General features: G+C 38.2%; 3 protein-coding genes across 4 annotated transcripts in view; 1 reads left to right on the forward strand and 2 right to left on the reverse strand.

Moving 5' to 3' along the window:
• kcnk6 (potassium channel, subfamily K, member 6) overlaps positions 1 to 4,877 on the forward strand; it is a 29,678-nt gene extending 24,801 nt beyond the window's left edge. Inside the window, exon 3 of the mRNA XM_041813075.1 lies at positions 3,476 to 4,877. Within this exon, the coding sequence (XP_041669009.1) occupies positions 3,476 to 3,723 (248 nt within the window). The 3' untranslated portion in view covers positions 3,724 to 4,877. The remainder of the gene's footprint in view (positions 1 to 3,475) is intronic.
• A 2,255-nt stretch (positions 4,878 to 7,132) lies between these two features.
• On the reverse strand, positions 7,133 to 12,839 carry sertad3 (SERTA domain containing 3). Of its 2 annotated transcripts, none has more exons than XM_041811387.1 (2): positions 12,673 to 12,839; positions 7,133 to 10,016 (listed from the first exon to the last, which is right to left on the reverse strand). In XM_041811387.1, the coding sequence occupies exon 2, from the start codon at positions 10,007 to 10,009 to the stop codon at positions 9,050 to 9,052; it is 960 nt and encodes a 319-aa protein (XP_041667321.1). In that variant the 5' UTR covers positions 10,010 to 10,016; positions 12,673 to 12,839; the 3' UTR covers positions 7,133 to 9,049. The 2 variants fall into 2 exon arrangements, with proteins under 2 accessions (XP_041667321.1, XP_041667331.1); XM_041811397.1 differs by lacking the exon at positions 12,673 to 12,839 and adding an exon at positions 11,813 to 12,629.
• A 2,478-nt stretch (positions 12,840 to 15,317) lies between these two features.
• blvrb (biliverdin reductase B) lies at positions 15,318 to 23,787 on the reverse strand. Its single transcript, XM_041813597.1, has 5 exons — positions 23,559 to 23,787; positions 21,130 to 21,291; positions 18,561 to 18,650; positions 16,930 to 17,061; positions 15,318 to 15,937 (listed from the first exon to the last, which is right to left on the reverse strand). Exons 1-5 carry the CDS (start codon positions 23,641 to 23,643, stop codon positions 15,777 to 15,779), a joined length of 630 nt encoding a protein of 209 aa, XP_041669531.1. The 5' UTR covers positions 23,644 to 23,787; the 3' UTR covers positions 15,318 to 15,776.
• Between the last annotated feature and the right edge of the window lie 231 nt (positions 23,788 to 24,018).

Below are 24,018 nucleotides of genomic sequence, written 5' to 3' on the forward strand. Positions count from 1 at the left end.
AGCTTGCGGTAGTAAATGATTGTAATTGGATTAAAATAGATAGAAAATGTTCAATACCGGGTTTACTGGATTTAATCATTATAGTCCCCAAAAGTCACACGAGTTTCAGGCTGGCTGAAAATGCTGCCGCAAGGGATTCAAAGGCATCAATAGCGTCAATGAAAAAGCACAACGGCTAGCTTCAAGAAACAAGGAAACAAGTCACAAGTCACATCCAGAGAGAAAACCGTCACGCATCCACTATTCCTTGCTGCTGCAGTGGGTCCTTTGCTTCTTCTTTGCTGCTCTAAAAACGGTAGCTAATTCATGTAGTGCTTTCTGGCAGTGAAGAAGAATTGATTTCCAGTTTATAGCACTAAAATTTAGCATGGCTAAATAAAGCAAAATATAAAGCTAAACCAAACTGTATCGGATCGGTGCATAAACTTGTGTACTCTCCAACATCAACACCTGCATTTTAAGCAGTATCAGACATAATTCTGATCCTGGTATCGGAATTGGAACATTCCTAGTTTCACTGCACTTTTGTTGGATATTTTCCAATATGACAGAGCTGCGGTAACCCTTGAAAATCAATGGAGTTAACCTCATAACAAGGCATACTGATGAGAAGTATTCACTGTATGAGGAGCTCTGACTCAGTGGATAACTTCATTCATGGTGCATGTGTGTCTCGCGTAAAAATCACAACAATCCATTAGAAACGTGAGCAAAGAACCCTAGCAGGGATCACTGTGCAACAGGCAACATCTAAAAACAGCTAAACCCATTGAAACACTCTGCCGAAGGGCATGCTTGGGAACTCAGCCCACACATCATTTGAGTCAACTGAGGCTCTGTGTTACAATTGTCTCTCGTCCGACTATTTGGGATCACTTTTACTTTAGTGGCCTTTGTCTTACAAATATTTTGCTGATTCAGACTTTCTTGGAAAGTACAATGCATAAACTCAAGAATTAAACTGACATCCTGTTCAATCATTCTCATACAATAAACATTATTTGTCTCCAGTTCCAGTTGTAAATGGAGTAAGTGCATCTTTTAGATCTGTTTAACTCAGACATTTTGTCCATTAATAATCAATAAATACCAAATAGCGTAATTGTCAACTAATGTTATGATGTGCAACAGCTCAGTAGAAGTGAAAAAGTGCTGTTTTGAGTGTTTTTTGTTGAAGCACAGCATTTTAGAGCAAATATTTCATTGTTGGTTTTGAAGTTTGGATGGTCAAAGTCTTGTTTTTCACTATGATGAGTTAAAACTAACAAAGACAGTAAAACATTAAAAATAAGGTTGACTCAGCAAGTTTAGACCGGTGAAGTACCGTTATATATAAAGAGCTTATAAAAGGAGTGCTGATGTGAAAACAGGTGAAAATGTAACTAACAGGTGCTGACTTGCATGTCTCAGGATTTCCTCTACATCTCTGCCTGTGCACCTCCACAGCTACTGAACAGCTCTGTATCCCAGACCTCTGTAATCCTGTCCTGTTTTTTCTTGACTTGGCCTACTTGTGATATGAGAGAGCATTGTCCACCGCTTGAACTCTGTGGTTCTGTGGGAAAGTTAAGAGCATACATGTGACAGAGGAAAAGCACACGGCTTCTCTGTAAGGCAACTCCAGAATCAGAGCAGAAATAAGAAAGTGCTTTTAATTTCCTTGTAGGAAACATCCAGAGGGAAGAGATCAGAGTGAGGGCTCTGATATGAGTGTTGAGATTCAGCCTTGTGCGTGGCATTCTACATGCATGAGAGGAACATCAGAACTTCACTACAGCAACCCACCAATAGGATGTTCTTCTGGTGTAACTGTGGTGTGTTCACAGCTTCAGTTTGGCACATGATGGGCTCAGAATTTGGTACATTCGTCCTCTTTTGTGAGGATAACAGTTAGCCCTGCCTCTGTTAACTGTTAAGTTCCTCAGTCTTTTGCAGACTACTTTTTAAAAAGCTTCAACAGGCACACAACTTTTCAATGTTCGCAGTGATCATTTTACATAGCAGCCCATCTTCTCTGTGATCCTTACTAAAAGAAAAACAAGAATATTGTGTCTCGTTTGATTTTGGCTTTTGATATAGATCTGTGTGGGTTGAAATAATATTTTAAAACAAAGCTGAAAGGTTTTGTTTTCACTAGAATAAAACTCTCAGTGTCACCTGTGGGTGCTCTCCACATCAGGTACAGTTCTGCTCTGAGCCTCCTGTGTAGGTGGTTTCTACTACGTTTCGTCTTGAACGGCACATTTCTCTAAGCACAAAATAACTTGGATGTTTAAGAGTGTAAGTGTACCAACAGAATATGATCAAATTTAGACAAAATAAACATTTTTTCATTTGTTTTGTGGCCGAAACCAAGCTGTGAATATATGTGTCAACTAAAATTTGTAAAAACATGAAACATCATCATGCCTACTTGCCCTCTTGACTAAGATTTGGATGGGTTTTTTCTTACTTTGTGATGTCAAAGGTCCCTTTATCAAGCTTCCCTGCTTTTTATCAACATATTTTTCAGAAATAATCCATAATCACTAATTTAATCTACAGCTTAGCAGTAGCTCAGGGATGGTTCCTTACTGTTTTGATTGTAGATTCAGAAATGTTGTGCCCAGTTTACTTTGATCCCACATAAACGGTACTAAATTGAGTGTGCATTCCAGCATATTACACATTTGGTTGGTGTGCTTTTTGCATAACTACATCTATGACTAAAAGGCCCAAAGACTGAAGAGGCTGTCGTGTTTAAATTAGGGTTTTGCAAGTTTACATTATGAGAGTTTGGATGGAAAGCAGAATGACTGCAGGCACAAAATTAAATTCAGTCCCAGAGAATAAGAGGTATTAGTCAAAAAGGTAAATAAATTTCTGAGCTACAGTGAAGAACAACTGAAAAATTGCCTTACAATAAAATGTCATGAAATAAAATAGACGTTCTTCAAAAGTTTATGAGGACTTTGATAACAAGTTGCTGCTTGTAACTAACATGCAGGCTGTTTCCCTCTTTGGCTCTGGCACACAGGCAGGATGCCAACATCAGGCACACCAAACAGCTGTCAGCTCTGTATCTGTCTGACAGCAGCCATAAATGTCCTAGCAAGAGGGATCAGAGATGTAAGCACTGGTGAGAGCTCCTGATCGAAGCGGTCACACAGCAGGGAGGGAGGAGAGGAGCAGCATGAAGCCTGTGCTGTTTTCATTGTGTCTCCTCCTCACTATAATGCTGCAGACCTCGGTGTGTAACAGTGGACACCTGGAGGTTGCTAATACAGCTGCCTGGAGGACCACTCAAACTTCAAGTTTTTGAATGAGACATGATAAGGACTGGTCAAAATGATAATCTGTGATGAAGCAGGATGGTTCAGTGGGGCAGTCTGAGCTTAAAGCCGGGCCACACTTTTTCAGGATTGTTAAAATTCTTCATGTAATGTCTGTCGTTTGCACTGGTACTAAAGAACACTCTCTCTCCCCCTGTCCTCAGTCTACCTGTTCGTGGGTCTGATGATGATGTACCTCCTGCTGCGCACCTTCCACAAGATGGCCGACCTGCATGGTCTCACCACCTTCTTCCAGCTGCCGCGCTGTGAGGAGTCAGACCCGGATGAAGAAAGAGAGCCTATTGTTGAGAACGGACACAGAAGTCCTTCACCAACTCGCACTACGAAAGATGCCAACAAACCCCTGGAGCCGGGATCACAGCCATCATACAACACCATCAACAAAGGCTGAGCAGAGGGGATGCAGAGAAGAAGAAGCAGCTCTACCTCTGTCCACCTACTGGGCTTGAACTGGTGATAAACCATCCTGACTGGTGGCCTGAATCTGAACTCTCATCTTAATTGATTCTTTCGAGTTTTTTCTTTGTAGGAAACGTCCAGAGGGAAGAGAGAGGAATTGATATGAGTGTTCAGATTCAGCCTTTGTAAGGGGATAAAACATCTGCACATGAAAGGACCATTTTAACTTGACTACGGTGACCTGCCTGGGAAAAAAGGCACTGACATTGCTTTTTTTCCTTTGCACTGGTGTAACTGTCCACAGCTTCGGTGCATCTATCTGTAGACATCATCCTGTGTCACTGTGTTCCTCGTTTTCATTTTTGTGCCGAGTTGGGTTCAGGACAAACATTGCATTTAATTGATCTGATGCTAAATTTACCATCCAAAAGGCTTACAGTTGCACTTGTAATGCCAAATTTACCAAAGCCTTTAACCAGCAGATAAATGATCCGACCGTCCAGTCAGATTTGTAGCCAGGTTTGGCCTTTACTCACTTCTGCATAAATCATATGCCAAGCTTGGTGAAGAGCAACTGTGTTTAAACTTTTTCTCATTTTCACAAAGAAGAGTAAAAAGGTAGACCCCAGCTGAGAGTTTCAGAAAAACCAGACTTTCAGTTAATCAGATTTCCTGTGTTGAAGCAGAGCCATGTCTGTGTCTGGGTCAGTCTCAGTGAATGTTAGACCTCCAGAAGAGCTCGGTTAGCCCCAGGACAGACGCTGTTCACCTTTATGATGCCTCCCCCTGGTGTCTACGTGAAGAATAGCAACATATTATTTCTGCTCTGAAAGAGTCATAGAAACGGTTTTCAGGTTTAAGGTTGGAAAAGAAGAACTGAAGAAAAGATGTCAACAGTTTAGGATTATGAAGAATAAAGGAGCTTTTTGGTGATTGAGGGCCTGATTCATTTCAATGGAAATCCACCTAATGAACAGATGAAATGCACTTTAATGTCAAGGTTTTGCATATAAGGGTTGTAGTCAAATGAAGAGGTGTGTAACCTGATGCTGTAAAGTTTGTTTGTTTGTTTGTAGTAGTTTATAGTGGTATGTTTGACATTTATTCATATATGACGATTATTCATTAAAAAGATTTGCTTTGTTACCGATCTTTTTTTCTTAAAAGCATCATTTTGTGTTGAAGTATTGGATTTGTTCTTCTAGCACAGTGGATCCCAACCTTTTCCCTTTAGCCCCCCTTGTTTGCATCTAACAAAACATCATTTTGATCTGTTTTGTTCTTTAAATTAAAAAAAACAAAACAAATACACAGTTATCTTTACCCAAAGGCTGCTGCATTTGCTTTTCATAAGTGTTAATCATGATTTTAATTTGTATGAGCAAACCTATTTTTAACCTCCTTAGGGCAGATGGGGCCTCTCACCCCCCTGATGTCTGTGGTGCCCCCTCAGTAAAAACTGGTGTTAAATTCTGAGTGATGAACATTTTAAGAGTTGATTTAACTCTTATAGTAGAATTTTATCTCCACTCTGAGTGAAGTTGCCTTCCATGCTGCAGTGTTATTTGACAGTGTTGATCCATCAGTGTTAATCCAACCGTATAGAGCAGTGCTCATTAACTGGAGGCCACATCAGGCCCCCCATGGCTTTCTCTCAGGCCCCCAGAGGATCATTAAATTCAGAAAATTTGTGAAGGAAAAAAGTATCGTATGCTATTGTTTGACTTTTTTCCTTAACGTCTGAATTAAACCTTCAACTTTTCAAACAAGAAGCAAATAGGCATTGTATTTCTTTAATTAGGCATGGTATAATGTAGTTAAAATAGCTCAACGCCCCCTTGTGGCTGGCTGCAGTATAGTTGATAAGTACATAAGAGGGAATGTGTGAATGTATATTGTCTCACTGTTAAAAGCTTAAAGCCATTCGTTTCTAAAGGAAAATATATTTTACAAGACTGTTAATTCTACCAAAATACTGATTTTAGCTGAATTTATTTCTGGCTCCCACAGCGTCTGTCAAGAAAAAGCTGGCCCTCGCGTGAATGGAGCTGATGACCCCTGCTGTAGAGAGTCCATTGATACATGCTCCGACCACTGATTTCAAATCTGGGTGAGGTTTTCCGATCATGCTATTGGGCAGAATGTTGTAGACTTATTTACATGTTGCCTGTTGTACAGTGATCACAGATGGGATTCCTTTGGTCATTATACTGGTGAATAATTGCCGTTTTTGTGTTAGACTCGTTTGCATCATGAGTGAAGTTATCCACCGAGTTAGTCATCTCCCTCCTGTGGTATGGGATTGTGGACAGTAAAGGATGGTATGCTGGTTTTATCAAAGGGCATGTCTTAGCTCTGCTTTCTGCTCCGCCCTTGCCAGAAGACACCTGACTCTCCACAGAAGTTCAATATAAAGTGGCAGTCTTAAATCTGAAAAGTGCATCATTTTATCAACAAAAAGATTTGCAAATACTTAGGATTTAAAGTGAAAAGATATAACATGACTGTGTTAAAAGTACACTGAAGTGTAGAAAACTACTGTCAGTATTAAAAATTACTACAAGAGATAAAAAAATGAACACTTTCAGAAGTATACATTTAACCTGGAACCTATGAGAATTATATAAATAGTTTATAAATGATGATGAAGGTCACATTGCAATGCTAATGCAATTGCAGATGTATAGTGTTTAATTTATAATAATGGTTTGGGTATTTAAAAACCTTAATTTTCATCATTTTGAATTAAAACTAAGGTAAGAGCCAAGGAAAGTATCATGCACCTGCCTTATTAAAGATACTTTAATTAAAGATGGTGGCAAATGTTTTTGCACACCTTGTTTCATGCATCAAAGAGAGTCAAATTTCCAGGTTTAGCTCTGCTGCTAGCATGTAGCAGGTCCTAAACACTATAGTCTGTAAACTAACAACATAATTTTGCTTTTTCAAATTACTATTTTGTTTGTTATGGGGAACTGTAAAATGAAACCTGTAGAATGTTGAAATGAATTTCCAGGGCAGTGCAAGATTTTTCAAGAATTCTTTCTTTTCTGTCCTTTTCCATGCATTTCAAATAACTGGAAATTGGTTAACAGTTTAAGGATTCATGGGAACCCTGTTTAAGCTGTTCATGTTAACTCTCATAATGGTACAAGATTTACCTAATCCAGTGGGATTTGCACAAGACACACCTAAGATGAAGCCAAAATCTCAAGGGACGCCAAATCCATACAAAATAGCCTCTTTAAAGCATATTACAGTAACCTATGTTGTTGTTTAGTTTTAGTAATACCGTATGGTTGTACGAAGTCTCACTGCACACCGGAATGCCTTGCCACACCATTTGAGAACTCTCTTCAGCTGTCCTTTCTAAATAAAAGTAAAAAGCCAAAATAAGCAATTCAACATTTTATTAAAAACAAAATAAGTGAACAAATATTTGTCATGTTTTACAAAAGTCTAAATACACAGTATCCAAGCATTCTGCCCTCCATTTCAAAACATAACTTTAAAATAATTTTAAAGAAAGCAAAACTTAATACAGTACTTTAATATACCATTAGTGAAATGTAACACATGGAATATTACTTAAATAGTTTGGGACTGCAGTCCAGCTATTCAGAAAAAAAAACTCTTGCATAAAAAAAAATAACTTTGATCCATTAACGAAATAAAAGACAAACAGGCATTGTGTGCTTCCTCAACATTTCTCTTCATGCATTTAAACAGTGAATGTTTATACGCCGTAACATCCATAAAACACATTTTCAAGTGTTCGTTTAACATTTAAAACATGTAAAAGGACTCAACTTTGTGGGATCAAAAGGAAAAATTTGGCAACATGTAACTTCACTGCTGCATACTGGATACACAATGAGGCACAAACCACATTCTTGCATGACTTTGAAATGCATATTAATAACAAAAGTGCAACAATTCTGTTGTAAACCAGACAAGAATGTGTGAACAGTGTTCACAGGATGGAGGTCAGAACCATTAGGACGCCATGTGAACATGTGACTCAGTGCATGAAGCTGACCCAAACAAGGACAGATCAATGATAAAACATCTGCAGACAGGGGCTGGTGTTTAGAGGGTGTGATTTGTGGAGAATCACAGCACTTTAAAGGCTTTTTTTGAAAGAAAGAATTGCTTTCATAATCCCTTAGCTGCACTGACACTAAGCGTTTCCTTAACTAGAGCTGCACTCAGACTGTAATGAACTCTGTTTACTCTTTAAAGCCTGCATGGCATGGTTCACTTCCTCAGTAATGTTACAGTGGTTTTTTTGTTCTTCTTAACTTGATGAAACAACATTGTACATAAACACCTATAGTTGTTTACTGATGGTAAATTAAAGGACACAAAGAATAACTCTGTCATAACCTTCAAGAATGAAACACATGAACATGTTGTGAACTAAACACTTGTTCTTATGATTAATTCAGGCCAAAACACCTGATATAATAAATATGCATAAGATTTTTGAAAGAAAAAGCACTTTTTTTCTTTGTGCTTTTGGACTTCTCTAAAATCCTGACATGAACCTGTAATTTCCTGATCTCCTTTTTAAACATATTGATAAATACGAGGTTAGAGGATTTCTTCACAGAAGATTTCACCAATAACATTAGTGTTTCAGCTGTTCTCTTTCCAGCAACAGCATAATCACATTCTCTCACAACTCCAACATTTCCAAATTTTTAAAAGGAGATTTTTTCTCAACTGTCTCTGAAGCCCCTCAAGCCCCATGACTTCTTTTCCTACTCAGGATGTTCAGTATGAACACAGATCACTTACATTAAGACAAACATTAAGGCAACACTGAAGCTACTTTCTCTCTACTTCTCTTTCCTTATCGAGCATCTCCCTTACATAGTTCCAGTCAGATGAGTCATGCAGGAAACTGTAGTAAAATGCTTCTTCATTAGGCACTGACTCACTACTTAGTCACTAAGAGACGCTCGCCTCATCTGGCTTTTTAACAGTGTTCACCGTTTTCCCTCCATTTTTGCCAGAGAACAAAAACCCTTCATGCTGCTAAAAAAAAAAGTCAGATGCATCACAGTTCCTCCTCTGCACACTTCCTGAGTGTTTCCTTTCTTAGACATCAACTATTCCCACATTTCTAGAACATTCTGACTACTTTTAAAGGACCATCATGCAACATTTCATGAGCAATGTATAAAAATAAGAAAGTGGATATCTGACATGTTTGAAAATTTAGTTTTTTCTTTGAGAAAACAGATTTGTCCATGACTAACGCAGTCCGGGGTAGTTTCTGTGGAACTTCCTGCAGTTTAACAAGGGTAAGGCTATCAGGACTCCACCAGGATCTCCATCAGAGTCTCCAGCTCAAATCCATCTTTAACTTGACTTTGAGCAGAGAGGGCTGGCGAAGAAAGTGGTGGTGAGGGACATGATGAGGAAGTTAATGGGCTGAATGATGAGAATGAAGGCAGACACTTCAGATTGTGGTTAAGAGAGAGGGGGAAAGGGTGCGAGGCAGAGACTGATGACAAAGGTGGCAGGTACCGTAGAAGCTCATCACCTCCACTCCCACGGAGCCCGAGCACACACATGTCCCTCTCCAGGAGGGATGTGTCTATATCCTGAAACAGGTCCTCCACAGTGAGATCACTGAGGTAGCTGGACCCAGCCCTGCTCTCCTCCTGCTGCCCCCAGCTTCCCCCACAATCTCTGACCCCCTGCTTCAACCCCTCCACGACTCCTTCAGAGGGTCCTGACAGGTTCTCCAAGGACCTGAGAGGTGTCCGTGGAGCTGCCTGAGAGCTCCCATCGATGTTTGAGTCCAGTGCAGTGAGAATGGAGGAGATGGCAGCTGAAAGGGAGAAATCAGAGTCCATGGACATCGACCCCCAGTCCTCATCTTCGTCTTTTAAAGGCAGAGGGAGAGTTGAAGCACTCGAGTAGCTGCTTGTTATAGATCTACTGGCAGCACAATGTGTCAGGTTATTAAGGGGAACTAGAGGGCAGCTGGTAGGAGCTGAGTGGTTGTTTGAAGAGCTACAAGGTGGTAGTGACACTTCTCTGTCTACAGAGGGCACCCTAGAAGCCTCCAGGCTGACCTGCCGCAGGGTGTTTGCTATGAGAACAGACCTCCTTAGACTGGGCTCAGGTAGCTCCTGACCTCGCTGGTACTTGTTCAGGGAAACTGAGAACACAAACTGGCGCTGGGTCTCCCAGAAGGGGCTGCTCCTGTCTGAAACCTCCACGTCCTCTAGTGGGAGTTTACGCTTCTGCCCCTTCATGATCATCTTTGAGCTGCGGAAGAAAGAACACACTGTTAAAATCACATGTATTATAGCTCATCCTATATGCTTTTAAAAATCCAATTTAAGTCTTTTTAAGACCTGAACTGAGAAAAAATAACACCACTATTTCCACAATAAACTACCACAAATGAGAGTTCTCTGTACACCAGACCAGGACTTAATTTTCCGATTTAACAAATTGTTTGTGAAATGTCAAATAGTATAGAGCAAGCTAGATGATATGGGTCATTTCCAACACATCTGATGCCTCTATTCTGTCAACATGCAGTATATTAGTCATTAATACACTTTTGGTGCTGGATTAATTCTAAAAAGCAGAATAATACTTTTTGTTATAAAAGTATTGTTCTCTTGCAACCCACCATAAAAGTTTGGGCAGCAAGAATTTTTGAGTGGGCAACCTGGTACCCCAGATGTACGAGCACTGGACTGTCACAACAGCACAGAGTTTATAAATCACAGCGAGTCAGACAAAATCAGAGGGAGGTCTGGGATCCTCCTCCAGGAAATTTAGAACATCCAACACTGAATTCCCAGAATTATGGAGAATATTTATGCAACAATTTTTCGGGGGAAGATGATTAAAATCGTATAAGGTTGGCTAGAAAATAAAGTCTGGAGGAGGACATGTCTTGCTCAAAGGCTACGTTCACCTGCAGTTGAAAGTCACCCGAATATGATTTTTTTGCTCACGTGACTCTTATCTAATTTTTTTCTGACAGTGTGAACAGCGCAAGTCACATTGAATCTGACTGTTTCGAATCAGGTTCAGGCCACTTTTGTATGTGGTTCTAAATCATATACATATCTGATCTTTTGGAAGTTCACTGCAGCGTGAATAAGCAATCAAAAAAATCAGATCTGAGAAAAGATCCGAATTGAGCATTTAGGCCTGCGGTGTGAACGTAGCCAAAGTGCCTGCTAAAAAATAAGACCTCTCACTTGTATAAATCAGACTTTCATTGGCTTAAATTTCAAATCTGCAATTTTAGACATTTAAGGATCTGCAGAACCCTATGAGGAGTCTGACCTGGAGCAATATTACAAATATCTTACAGAATTACTTATACATTTAGTTTAATTATTTGAAATTCACATACAAAGTGGCAAAATTGTGATCCAACATCGATCAAAACATTCCTAATAACGATTTCTACTAATATTAAGTAGCCCTACTTGTTATTACTATATTTTAGAGGGGTTTGGATTCTTGTTTTGACCATTAAAAAGGTCAAAAATAGGACCTGGGGGCCCATGACAAGTGAGTGGCTTGTTTTAACCTTTCACCTTCTCATCGGAATTTAAAGATAATTTGAAAGTTAGGAGGAAGAAACAGACAGGAGACAGTACATTACAACTGTAATGTACTGTACTGTTTTTTTTTTTTTTTTACCATGAATAAAGGAACTTAAAGTTAAGGAAAAGTAAGACCATTCAGAAAAGTATTAATTATATTCAGTCATCTAAATGTTTATATAATTTGCTAATAAACGGTATTGCGTACTGATAAATGAAATACAATAAATTAAATTTCCCTTGTCTTTCTCTTTGAAACACAAGCTAAAGCTAAAATCAGCCCACTCACTTCATGAGGGTTGGGGGTTGTTACGTTAGACTCGTCGTATAGGAGGGAAACACATATCTTCACGAATTAAGCCAAAAATAACTTAAATATACTTTAAATATCTTGATCAGCAATTCACAACACGTAACATAGTTAAACCCCTAAAACAGATGCCAAACTTTGACTTTAAATGTAGTTTCAAAGTAAGAAAGGAAACAGACCTGTTGAATCACTTCCCGTCCCTCCTCGGTATGTTTTTGAAGAAAACTTAACCGTTAGCTCGAATATCCAGATAATTCCTCCTCTTCGACCAAATTATTTACTTGATATCACACAGCCCGCTTTCGGTAATATTTAAAATCTAACAAAAACGTAAAATCATTTACACTCAAGCTAAAAGCAGCAGCTTTGCTTCACAGACTGACTCTGCCGAACCTCTCCCGCCTGTGATTTAAGTTTTACGCCAAAACGTTTACAGTTGGGGGCTGGGTGTGCCGAAATGCATCTTGGGTAACGGAGTTTTTCTTAACTGCATACCATCAGATCCATAAAACATTGAAAACCTGATTGAAATTGACTTTCAAGGATGCGTATGGAAAATTTGATGAAGGTATGTGTTTTTTCCAGTTGCAAAGTCGCTCCTACAGTTGATCAGGGCAGATTTTCGGACTTGTTATTATGTAATTTCCATTGCACTAATTCCTAAATGATTACATCACCGATAGAAAAGGGATTCCCATAAGCAATTTTTACCATTGAACATAAAGTACAACGTCTTTAGCTAATATTTACAATTAAGGACTGCATTTACAAGAAGTGTGTCGTATCGCATCTCAAATATAATGGTAGTATAAGAAAATAACAGAGTTTAACGTCGATTTAAAAGCCACCCTTTCGATCAATAAATCCATACAGTTAGCTAAAATATGCACATTTCACCGTCGATTTGTATACGAAGGCCTAACTCAAGACTTAACTATTTTTAGATAAACACGTCCACATAAAAACTTATTCTGTATGTTTTTTTCAACAACTGCAGCTGTCCAAATGGGTAACATCATGCAGAGGCTGAATTACTTACCTCAGAGCAACAGTCGTCAAGGATGAGAGCGGTCAGTAAACACAACTCCTACTGTCGCACATCACCAACATGTCAAACTTACGGCTGCTGTTTCGATTTAAAATCCAACACTCGACTTTTCCCTGAAGTAAACCAGCGAGGTAACTTTAAAAACAGCTTTGGCTCCTCCTCGGTCTATGCATTGGACAGCGACAGAGATACACCTCAAATCTATGAGGACATTTACAACATCCTGTCGTCTCTTCAAAATAAAATAATAAAAAGAAGGAACATCGTCCACATCTTTGTTTTTCTGAGCTATTTCTAAGTCACAGTAAAATATATTTGTTGTGTATATGTGCTTGGGCTCACTTCACACTAAATTTTGGGTACTTCTTTTGGATATCAATTTAAAAGCCCACTGTTACAGAAGCCTTGGGGGAACAAGGAGAATTTTAGTAGATGATACATAACATGTTAATTTTGACTTTTTTCTGTAGATCCTGAGAAATTAACACATTATCATGGTAAAAATCAGTTTGTAATGCCAATATAATGAAATAAATAAGTCAAGATCTCGATTTATAACCACACTAGTTTTATCATGGCAAAACCAAGCACAATTAAAATATATGGGTGTTTGTCAGCTTGAGGCTTCCGTAAATTATGACTTTTGCCACTATTATTTTTAAGGCACATATTGCAACCTAAAGATAACAGCTTTGCGACCTACTTGTGGGTCCCAGTCCACCGGTTGAGAACCACCTCAAACTTTTCCCATATGCTAAGCATCAAGGGGCTTTTGCCCAGGACATCACTAGATGTCACAACAATGACTCTTTCATTAAAGTAATGCACTATAGCATAATAGGAGTCATATTTTTACATGCTACTGTGCACAGAAGTCATTATCTTGTAAGCACAAGCAAGTAATTTAAGCACACAAGACAAAATGTTTCATCTATGGAGACTTTACAGACTCTGGCATAGAGATATACTTGCTATCAGTTGTGTTCAGTTAAATCCAGGCTTTTATTTTGAAAGAAAACGCTGATATCCGGGATTTCTTGTCTGCCCTCGGTGAAGTCGACACACTTCAGGCACAGGGAGTTGCACAACAGCTACACATGCCATTCATCTGACTTAGTGATTGCCCTCTTCATGTGACAGACTCGCATATAAGGTGACCTGTAGTCACCAAGGGTAAACGACTGATCTCAGAAGAAAAGAAAACCTGTTGTGACAACAGGAACGCAGGAAGTGACATCAACCAAGTGGCATATTTGACGAAACCTTTTCATTGTCATCCATCTCCATCATCCATGTCTAGTAATACGAATAATGAAAAATAATTTAATATACTCAATTTATCCAAATGGCTTTAACATATTAATATATCCCTCTACACCATGTAACTCACATGTATATCATATCAAACATCTTTTTATACCTGCAATTTTTTTCCATGTGGTATATTAAACAAAAAATAAAGTTGAGTGGATTTGTGCATGAATGTGATTTCTTCTGTTTAAGATGTATATTTGGGATTTTATGCCTCCAGCAATGGCAGACTCAGGATGTTTGGGGGGAGGAAACAGTAAAATGACACCTGCTGTATGTGATAACGCACCTGTGCACCAAAAGTTATTATGAAATCAAAACACCACTAACACTCAACAGCACTTCCCTCAAATTTCTGTAGAAAATTCTAAAATCAGTTGACTTCTTCATAGAATTTGAATTAAATGCAAATCAATATAAATACATTTCATACAAGTAAAAAAAAAAAAAAAAAAAAAAAAGAGTCTCTCCAAAAAGTAAAATGCTTAGCTGAAGTTCAAGCAGGAAGACTGTTTCATATACATTCATTCTTTCATTCATCAAAACTAACTCACTCACGTCTCGCTTTCCCTGCTCTGGTTGTTAGCTGGCATGGGTGTCTACTCACTTTAGTTCTTACCCAATGCCATTCTGGCATGACCTCTCTCAATCCAATCATTCTGCTGCTGTCATATTCCAAAATCTGTTCTACTCTCCTCCACAGTCAGTCTGTTGTTTCAATGTGACTGCTGCAACCCTCCTCCATCCCAGCCACCTCCATTACATGTCACCGGTGTTCAGGTCTGTGCATCCTGCATCTCTACTTCCTAGTTGCCTCATCTTCTCCTACTCCTTCCATCTCCACCATCAGTGCCTAGGTCAAGCTCCTCAGAAGTCTCTTATTCATCTTCTCCTACTGCTCCCATCACCACCATCAGTGTCTCGCCTCCACTGGGGGGCATCCTATTCTGCTGTCAGCCTCACAACCCCTCCAAGTTCATGAAAACATTAAAATGGAGTCTATTTGCCAAAGACATTTCCAAACTAGTAGAGGTATTTTTAAAAACTTGTATTCAGTCTCTTCTGATTAAAACAGTCTTACTGTTAACTTTTGTAGGTTAGACCTAGTTGGACTAGTATGAAGTTGTCAGACAACCTCATATGATAGTGATGCTTCTATTAAGTAGGATGTGCAACAAGTACTCTGATCTAGTCCATTACTCCTTTCAGTGCAGGGATGTAAGGTAGAGTAGAATCAAACAGTAATGAGCAAATAATTGTCATCATCATTATTGTTTTGTTAATCTAGCAACAAACAGCCTGCAGCTCTGATCATCCATGACACCTTTTTTTTAAATAAAATATTTTATTTTCAACAGCTAGAAAATACAATCCTAATTTAAATCAGCGCAGTAAAAGAGGCCATCAAACGATATTAAACATTCAATATGTAAATGTTAAGACAGCTGTGATTTAAATTCAAATGCTATTAGCACAGGTTTGGCACTTATTTCAAAATGTTTCTCTAGTTGCTGATGATAAAACTGAAATAAGTATGAAAAATGTAATGATGCCAAGCAGAAGCTGGTTGGTTGTAAAATATAGGCAGACAAAAGAAAGCATAAGCATGTGCTCACAACCAAATTTCAGCAGTTTAAATCTTCACAGACTACTTTTTAATCTCCAAGTCTCAGCATGAACTAATATTTTTTTCTCCTCTATGTTTTGGTGGGAAAAAACGGCAAAGAGTAACAGGAAGAAACACAGCAACCTCCACTGTCCAGAGGGTGTCAGCAGTGTGCTCTTCAGGTTTTTTTGTACTCTCCCCACACACCAACTGTCTTCCCGTCCCACTCTGTGGTGGACAGACACTTGACAAAGAAATGTCCGAGGTCATGTTTGGAGATTGAGCTTCCTCTAAGCATGTTCTCTGCTGTCATATAAGTCCCTGTCAGAGGAAGATCGTCTGAGGGAGCAAGACAGAAACAAAACATTACATGAAATATATATATTTAAAAAGGCAAATAGTAAAGGAAATTAGCATATATAGTGTACATTTGAAATCATAATCAAGCACAAAAGTGGACACAAAACATCACATTTGGAGGAGGGCATAAGAATCAAATTTTTGCAAATCAAGAAAATTCAAAATATTAAACTTCACAGTCATTTCCATCAAACATTATATTGTCAGACACAAGACATGTATGTAAAGCATGGGGGCAAAAAATTAAAAGTGAAACCACTTATGTGCATAGTAATTTAAAAATATGATGATTAAAAGTATTTATTTATCTGCCTTTTAAAAATAGGATTTTTTGTTTGTGTTTGTTTTGGATATGAAAGGCTGCCATTTGTTGCTTGTTTTGTGGCATTTAGGATTTTAAATTCTGTATAAAACTGCAAGAATGTCCATGAAGCAAGAAGGAGCCAAGTGGTCATCCTGTCCTCAACTTTTTGACAGCCAAGAAGATGGTTTTAAGATTTCCTTTTTGGCTGTAATGCCTTTATTTTGATAGGGCAGTTGATGACATGCAGATAGAGAGCCTCAGGTCAGATTTAAGCTGTATTTTATTATCTTTATGAGGGTTTAAATTTGAACACTTAGTATGTATGATTGAGAAGTGCACACATATGAAGACTCTGAAATCTTAGACATCTACTATGTAAGAATTCCAAAGATGTCCTTGCTAAGAGTTCCTTTTTTTACTTTTCTGTAAAAACAGATCCATTTCAACATCTGAGGATTAACAAAATCTAATCATTTAATTCTAATTTCAGTGCCACAAGGTTTTTAGTCACAAAGCCTTATACTGATTAAAAAGTGCAGCTTAAAGTCCATTATTTCTAAATAAATGTTGTCATATTAGGTAGCTATAGCAATGCTTGGAGGCAATGTCCTCCAAAACCCTCCTTGGAGTTTGAATTCAACCTTTGCTTTGTTCGTCCAACACTGACCCTCAATGTGAGGTGGCATCACAGCCACATAATCCAGCCCCGATGTTTTCAGCACTGTGTACATCCTGTCGTGGTCCTCTGTCACAGGAATCAAACGTTCTGGGACTTTGGCGCGATCCCACAGCAGAAAGGCTGAAGGAAGGGAGGAATAGGAAAAAAGTTATGAAGTAGGAGGAGGTTGAGAGATGGACAGAACAAGGGAAATAAAAACATGTACTGTAGGTTTCATCATAACTTAGAAAAAATTGTTTACATACATTCTGAGCATTTCTTGCATGTTTTTTTACACTCACTGACCATATCATTAGGTACACCTGTTCAACTGCTTATTAATGCAAGAATCTAACCAACCAATCCCATGGCAGAAGCTACTGCATTATGTATGGTCTAGGACCGTGTTTCCCAACTGGTGGGTCAGGATCAAAAAAATGGGTTAAAGAGCTGTTTTCAGTGGGTTGCAAATGTTTGTACGGAAAAAAATGTGTATTCTGTATTACAATGATAATGGGTATAATTAAATGTTTTCTCAATATTTTAACTCATTTTTTTTTCATTTTCTTGTAATTGTAAGCTACTTTTCCCTTAATACTGTAATTCCTTAAGATCTCTGGAAAACTGGCAGAACCGTACACATTATCATCGATAAAAAGGGTGTAAAACATGTTTGTTTGTTTTTTTTTTGTTCTCTTATCAGATATTTGTTTCATACAAGATCTAAACTAACTTTTTTTTATAAACAAACATGCATTTTTTAAAATTTTGGGAATCTTGGGTCACAGTTTGTCATCAGAGGCTGGTGGGTCCTGAGGCTAGACCAGTTGAGAACCAATGTCTAAAATCTGTTGAAGCCGAGCATCAGAATGGGAGAGAAAGTGACCATCAAATGTACCATGGATGTTGTCGCTTAACAGGCTAGCTGGTATGGCTGTTTCAGAAACTGTTCATTAACAGGTGTTTTTACACACTACCATCTCTAGGGTCTACAGAGAAAGGTAGGTAAAGGAGAAAATTTACAGTGAGTGGCAGTTCTCTGGGCCAAAATGTCTTCTTGACAGTATAGGTCAAAGGCAATTGTTACTCAAATAACTACTTGTTAAAACCGAGGTCTGCAGAAGAGCCTCTCTAAAACACGTCAAACCTTGAAGCAGATGGGCTACAGCAGCAGAAGACCAATACCATGCCACTCCTGTCAGCTGAGAATAGGAAACTGAAGCTAAAAATAATACAGGCTCAAAAACTTAAAAAACATTGGAAAAATGTTGCCTGGTTTGACGATTCTTGATATCTGCTGCAACATGTGAATGGTGAGGTCAGAAACTGGTGCAAACAACACGACCACCAACAACCACAGGAGGCTTAAAGTCATTTGAATCACCTTCCCCCCCATTCTGATGCTCAGTTTGGACTTCAGCAGATTGTCCTGAACATAAATACATGCCTAACTGCACTGACCGCTGTCATGTGATTGGCTAATAAAATATCTGCATAAATGAGCAGCTGAGCTGGTATACCAAATTAAGTGGTTAGGGAGTTAATATCTGGAGCCAACAAAGGGCTCAAAGAAGATTGAAAAAAAGTAATTTCATTGTATTTTCAAACCTCTGTCACATTTCTTCAACAGCATATTGTACCTGACATGCAGCCGATGACTTTACGGATCCCACGAGCCTTCATGGCTTCAACGATGTTCTTGGTGCCCTCAGACATCATGGTGGTCGGGCCTGACAAGATCAGATCAGATCAGAGTCAAACTGATGGGGTTAGAGAATAATTCTGAGACATTTACTCTTTCTTAAACTTGTTTTTTCCTCTCGATGAGATTAAAATTATGGATCTGTTTGACTTAAAAGATCAGACTACATCTTCTTTAGATCCAAATTCAGATTTAGAAATGTTGCTGTCCATCATGACAGGAAATTGTCTCGGGCATGACTCAACATACACAAAACAAAACTCAGACTTATGACACTCTGAGCAAGAGTTAAAGTTAATATACTTACACTGGATACAATTATAAAACACTTAGAGTGCTTTGTGTGCATACTGATCTTATATGTATGTCATGGTAGTAGTAATGGTAGGGTGTTTATTATTTGTTAAAATGTTTGATGTTGGAATAACGGAGTTACAATAGCTGTTTAATTGGCCATGTGGACCCAATAGCTTTATTTAGCTTTTATTTATAATGTGGTTTAATGTGTTTTGAAATGCATCCCTTAATGGACAGTAGTTTCAGATTTTGTCACTCTCATGCTATGATATCACATGGTGGTATTGGCTGTAAAAAGTATTTTTGCAGCCTCTAGTGAATGGTTTACTATGTTACACCAATAAACTACAATCCTTCTCTTGAAAAGTGAACTGGTCAGTTATGTAATGAAACTAAACATGTGACTGGAAATCAAAGATTCCAATTTACAGTGAGCAAAGTGAGAAGGGATTTAAACATCAAGCAAAGCCACTGAACACTGTATATTTTATACACTGGATACTCAAAGGCCTGAATAGGGACAAGAAGGAAACAAAACGTAACCAGAGGGTTACTCAAATTACTGTAATTGAGTAGCTTTATTGTCTACTTGCAATTTTTAGAGTAGTTTTTAAAGTCAGTAATTTTATTTTTATTAAGTGCATTTTGAAGGAAGTATTGTACTTAACCACATTTTAAAAGCATCAGACACAGAGTAAAAATTAAGACCAAAAAGCCAAAACCAAGAGGTCAAAGTTTTCTATCAATGACATGAAACTGGCAAGTAGTTTGGCTTCGATCACATGAGAGTCAGGAACACATGAGGACAGATTGATTCCACAAATCAAACCAAAACAGCTACTGCATTTTACTTTAGGTTAAGTCATACCTTCTAATAAACAACCTGGTTAGAGATTCATATTCTCTTGTTCTTGCACATTATGGAAAGATCATATTTTGAATTCCAAACCACAAACTCAGATGGCTGAGGCCCACACTGATTTAAAAGCACTTTAGTTGGTGCATCTTAGTGCAATGTATCTTCAGCAGGAATGCACTTTATCTCTCTATCTATCTATCACTGTAAAAGCATAGTAAGTTGGCAAAAGTAGCTACCCAGTGCCTTGAGTAAACTTTGAATGATCTACTTTTTACTTTCACTTGAGCAGATTTAACGAACAATACTTTCTCCTTCTACTTAAATCAATTTTAACCAGAGTAACTTTTCTTTTGAGTATGACAGCACTGTACTTTTTCCACCTCTAAATTTAAGTCATTTTTTAAATAAAAAAATGTTACCCCTGTTTTAATAATGATGTGCAGTTAATCTGAAACAAGCAAAAAACACAACCTTCAGCTTTATATCATTTCAAAAGCACCACTTTTGTGATTGTTCTTCCATTAATGACTCTGTTGAGAATATTCACGTGTGATGCAACATTTTGTATCTGCATATAATTTGAAGCTCAAAATATTCATTTAAAAATAAGGAAAGAAGAAGCAAAAATGGTCCACTTTTTTTTGGCAAAAGAGCCCTAGATTGGCTATTAACCTGCTACATATACTTGTATGATTTTATTCATTCTAAAAGTGCTGTAAGTTAGAATCTTGGCTCTGTGACTCAGTCACAAAATTTGCTTTTGCTTTCTGTTCCTAAAGTCCACTTTTAAATGGGTGAATGGAGTTTCAAGTATGCTGCTCCTACAGCCTGCAGTCTGCTACAGTAGACCTCATGTCTTGAGGTGCTGGTGTCTTTAAACTGTTTTAAAGGTAGACTGAAGGGGTTGGAGGATGATGAATCAGGTTGTAAATGTTTTGACTGACTTTCTGTAATCTGACTCAGGAGTTGGTTGATCTGGGTTTGTGTTTTTTAGGTTTAATGTGTCATATCTGTTACTCTGTTAATTGTGCTGCTGCTAGTACATCCTTGTAAATGAGATTCTTAATCTCAGTAAGGTTTTCCTGGTTAAATACATTTACAATAAAATGAAACATATAAACTGTCTGTGAAACACAGCTTTTACATGTTCTACGTAGAAACTTTGTTAACCTGAATTATCCTAATTGATTAAAAAAAGATTCAATTCAATAACAAATGATGAAATCAAAAACTACTGTAGGTCTACTCCTTCAGACTTAAAGTACTTAGAGACCTTGACAAGAAAAGTATTTTGTTTCCTCTTTTGGGATGTCTGCTCGATCGTGTATTTCTACAAACAGCGGCATCTTACTCAGGTCGTTCCTGGTGCCCAGGATGATGATAACAGCGTCCTGGCCCTCCAAGGTCTTTTTCACATCCTCTTTATTAAGAACATCTCCCACCACCACTCTGGACGCCTTGTGGTCAGCAGGCAGCTTGGCGGGGTCCCGAACCAGCACCGTCACATTGTACCCTGAGGTAGAAAAAAACACAGAGGACACAGAAACTCACATAATCATCACCATATTATCCTTAAACATCAATGACTGTCTTAAAAACTGCTGTTTGTTGTAATAACCCATCCTTCCCTCACGTCAGCTGACAGTTATCTGTTCAGACAACAGTTTGGTTTATTCAATTCATAAGATATGATCATTTACATCTTGTATGACCAAAAGTATGACAGTTGTTGCTTTGTTTGCTGTTATTTTATAAATTTGTTAAGTGTTGGAGGTTTCATGCAATTAAAAATTCTCAAATCCTGTATTAAGGTCAAATCTGAAAGAACTGAAGCATAAAAAAGGTGTATGAGAGAGGGTGGGAAAAATAAATAGAGTGGGCAAACTTCACCACAATTGCATTATTTTATTCTTTATGGCAAACTTAATTTTGTGTAAAATTATGACAAGGGCCTGTGCTGACCAGATAATTTTCACTGTCATTTGAGGGTTACTCAAGTACAATATCTATTGTAGGTTATAATAAGATCGAGCCTGAATGTGCCTGTTTCCAGATGCTTCTTTGGGGTCACTCATGTACAGTATCTATTGTTGGTTATAAAAAGATCGAGCCTGAATCTGCCTGTTTCCAGATGCTTCTTTGGGGTCACTCACGTACAGTATCTATTGTAGGTGTTATAAAAAAGACTGAACCTCAGTTAACTTTTTTCCAGATGCTTCTTTGGGTTCATTCATGTACAGTATCTATTGTAGGTGTCTTAAAAAGTTGGAGCCCGAATCAACTTGTTTCCAGATGCTTCTGTTAAACCTTCATCAACTCCATGAAGGAGATCCCACCCGTCCTGTGCAGATGAGATTACAAACAACTTCTTTATCAGTTCAGAGCCCTGCTGTGACTCAGCAACATGCTGCTGACCCTCAACAGCTCACGTGACTCAACATTTTTTGCTGAAGACGGTGAAAGGAAATGAAAATGCTGCTGATTCAAAAAAAAAATCATCTGACAAATAGTTTGTGCAATTCTTATGCAAGTCTGGCGAAACTTTTTGTGTAGGAATCTTTGAAGTGAACAGCATTTTGAGTTTTATTCTTATGTAAAATTATCAGTTCCAAGTATTAAGACAGCCAATACAGAATGAGGCTTCAGGAAACGGGTTCACCTGTGAAAATGCATTTGGTTAAAGTAATTAGATGTGTTTTTACCTGTAAATGTGCAATTAGGCTGATGGGTGTCGACAAACAAAAATCATGACAGTTTTAATAGAAATGCCCATATTTAACATGGTAATATGATGTTTTATAGGCTATTTACAGGGTAGTTTTATTAATTTGGAGGCCTCATACGAAGATCAATTTAAGGCCCTTCTCCATTAGCTAAAAGTAATCATAGTAAGAGACCAAAATATTCAGAAGAATCTCCTTTTAGATTAAAAAAAGCCTACAGATCTACAGAACCACAAATATGAAGAGAATATATCAAAACCAAACACTCATGACATATAATTTATCATAGACTAATCAACCAGTTAATTGACTGAATATGCCTATGTGTATACCCAACTAGAATTTGCCCAATATAGAGACTTTTTGAGGGTCTTTAACCTACCTGTTGGGGTCCAGTGACAATCTAGGGACTTTTTGGATAATCAAAGCCAATTTTGGTTCCATATTATTCACTGTTGCCTACTTATTATTATCATTATAGACACATCTTTTTATATTTGATGCACACCTCAAAGGATATAGCTATCCTAAGGCCCTTTGGATCAGGGGGCCCTTGGCAACTGTCTGCCTTTACCTAATGGTGGAACTACCAATGGACTTGCACACAAGGATCAAAGTTATAACTTTTCTTGTATACAACTTTACTAAGTGTGTAAAACAAAGAAGCAAAGATAAATGAAGTTTATGCTAGTGTTGCTTATATCCTTAAAAGTATAACGTTTTTAAAATAATTTAATTGTGAAATAATTCTGCTCCATCATCTAGGGTCGAAAACTGAACAGCATTATACATTGGTCTCTACAGTTTATTGACCAATTATAGGTAGCCTACAGCATGAGCACAACATGACCTGAATCATAAAAGACTAGAGAGAAACTTTGTCCTGGCCAGTTAACTTTCTGTAACTCTATGTAATAATAACATCAATTAAAAACAACCCAAGTAACGTTACTCTAGTAGACGGCCGTTGCCCGTTATAGACTTTGGTCTCTTCTCCAGTGTAATTACACCAGCAAAAATCACCTGTATACTGTCAATTTACTCGATTATTCCTCACCTGCAGCCACAGCCTGCGGCAGGGTCGCCAGCCCGGTCATCCCCGTGGCTCCAAATATCGCGACATTTTTGATGGAGTCCGACATTGTTTGCAGAAAGCGGAGTCCGCGACAGAGTAGCAATGTGGTGGTCACTATGTCCGATGCAAAGGACACTTTAACCGTAAAATCACGTTGGACATGTGTAGATATGACAGAAACGCCTCTAAAGGGTAAAAGGCGAGATACTTCCGCGGCGCAGACTCCGCCCACATGGAGAGTTAAAGGGGCCCTGCTGCTCATTTATTCCTGTTCCAGCTGCAGTGAAGTCAGAAAATCAGCTGTTTGTCATAATCCTTCACCGTCTGCCAGTAAAATTGGTTGTTTTTCACCCATTTGCAATTTTTCTGTCGATTGTCCATTTTTTGCCTCTTCTTTTTGGCATGTATGACCCATTTTTGCCCCTTTCCTTTTTGGCCAACT

The sequence above is a fragment of the Cheilinus undulatus genome, linkage group 2, assembly GCF_018320785.1.
Source record: "Cheilinus undulatus linkage group 2, ASM1832078v1, whole genome shotgun sequence".
In the NCBI taxonomy this organism is placed as follows: domain Eukaryota; kingdom Metazoa; phylum Chordata; class Actinopteri; order Labriformes; family Labridae; genus Cheilinus; species Cheilinus undulatus.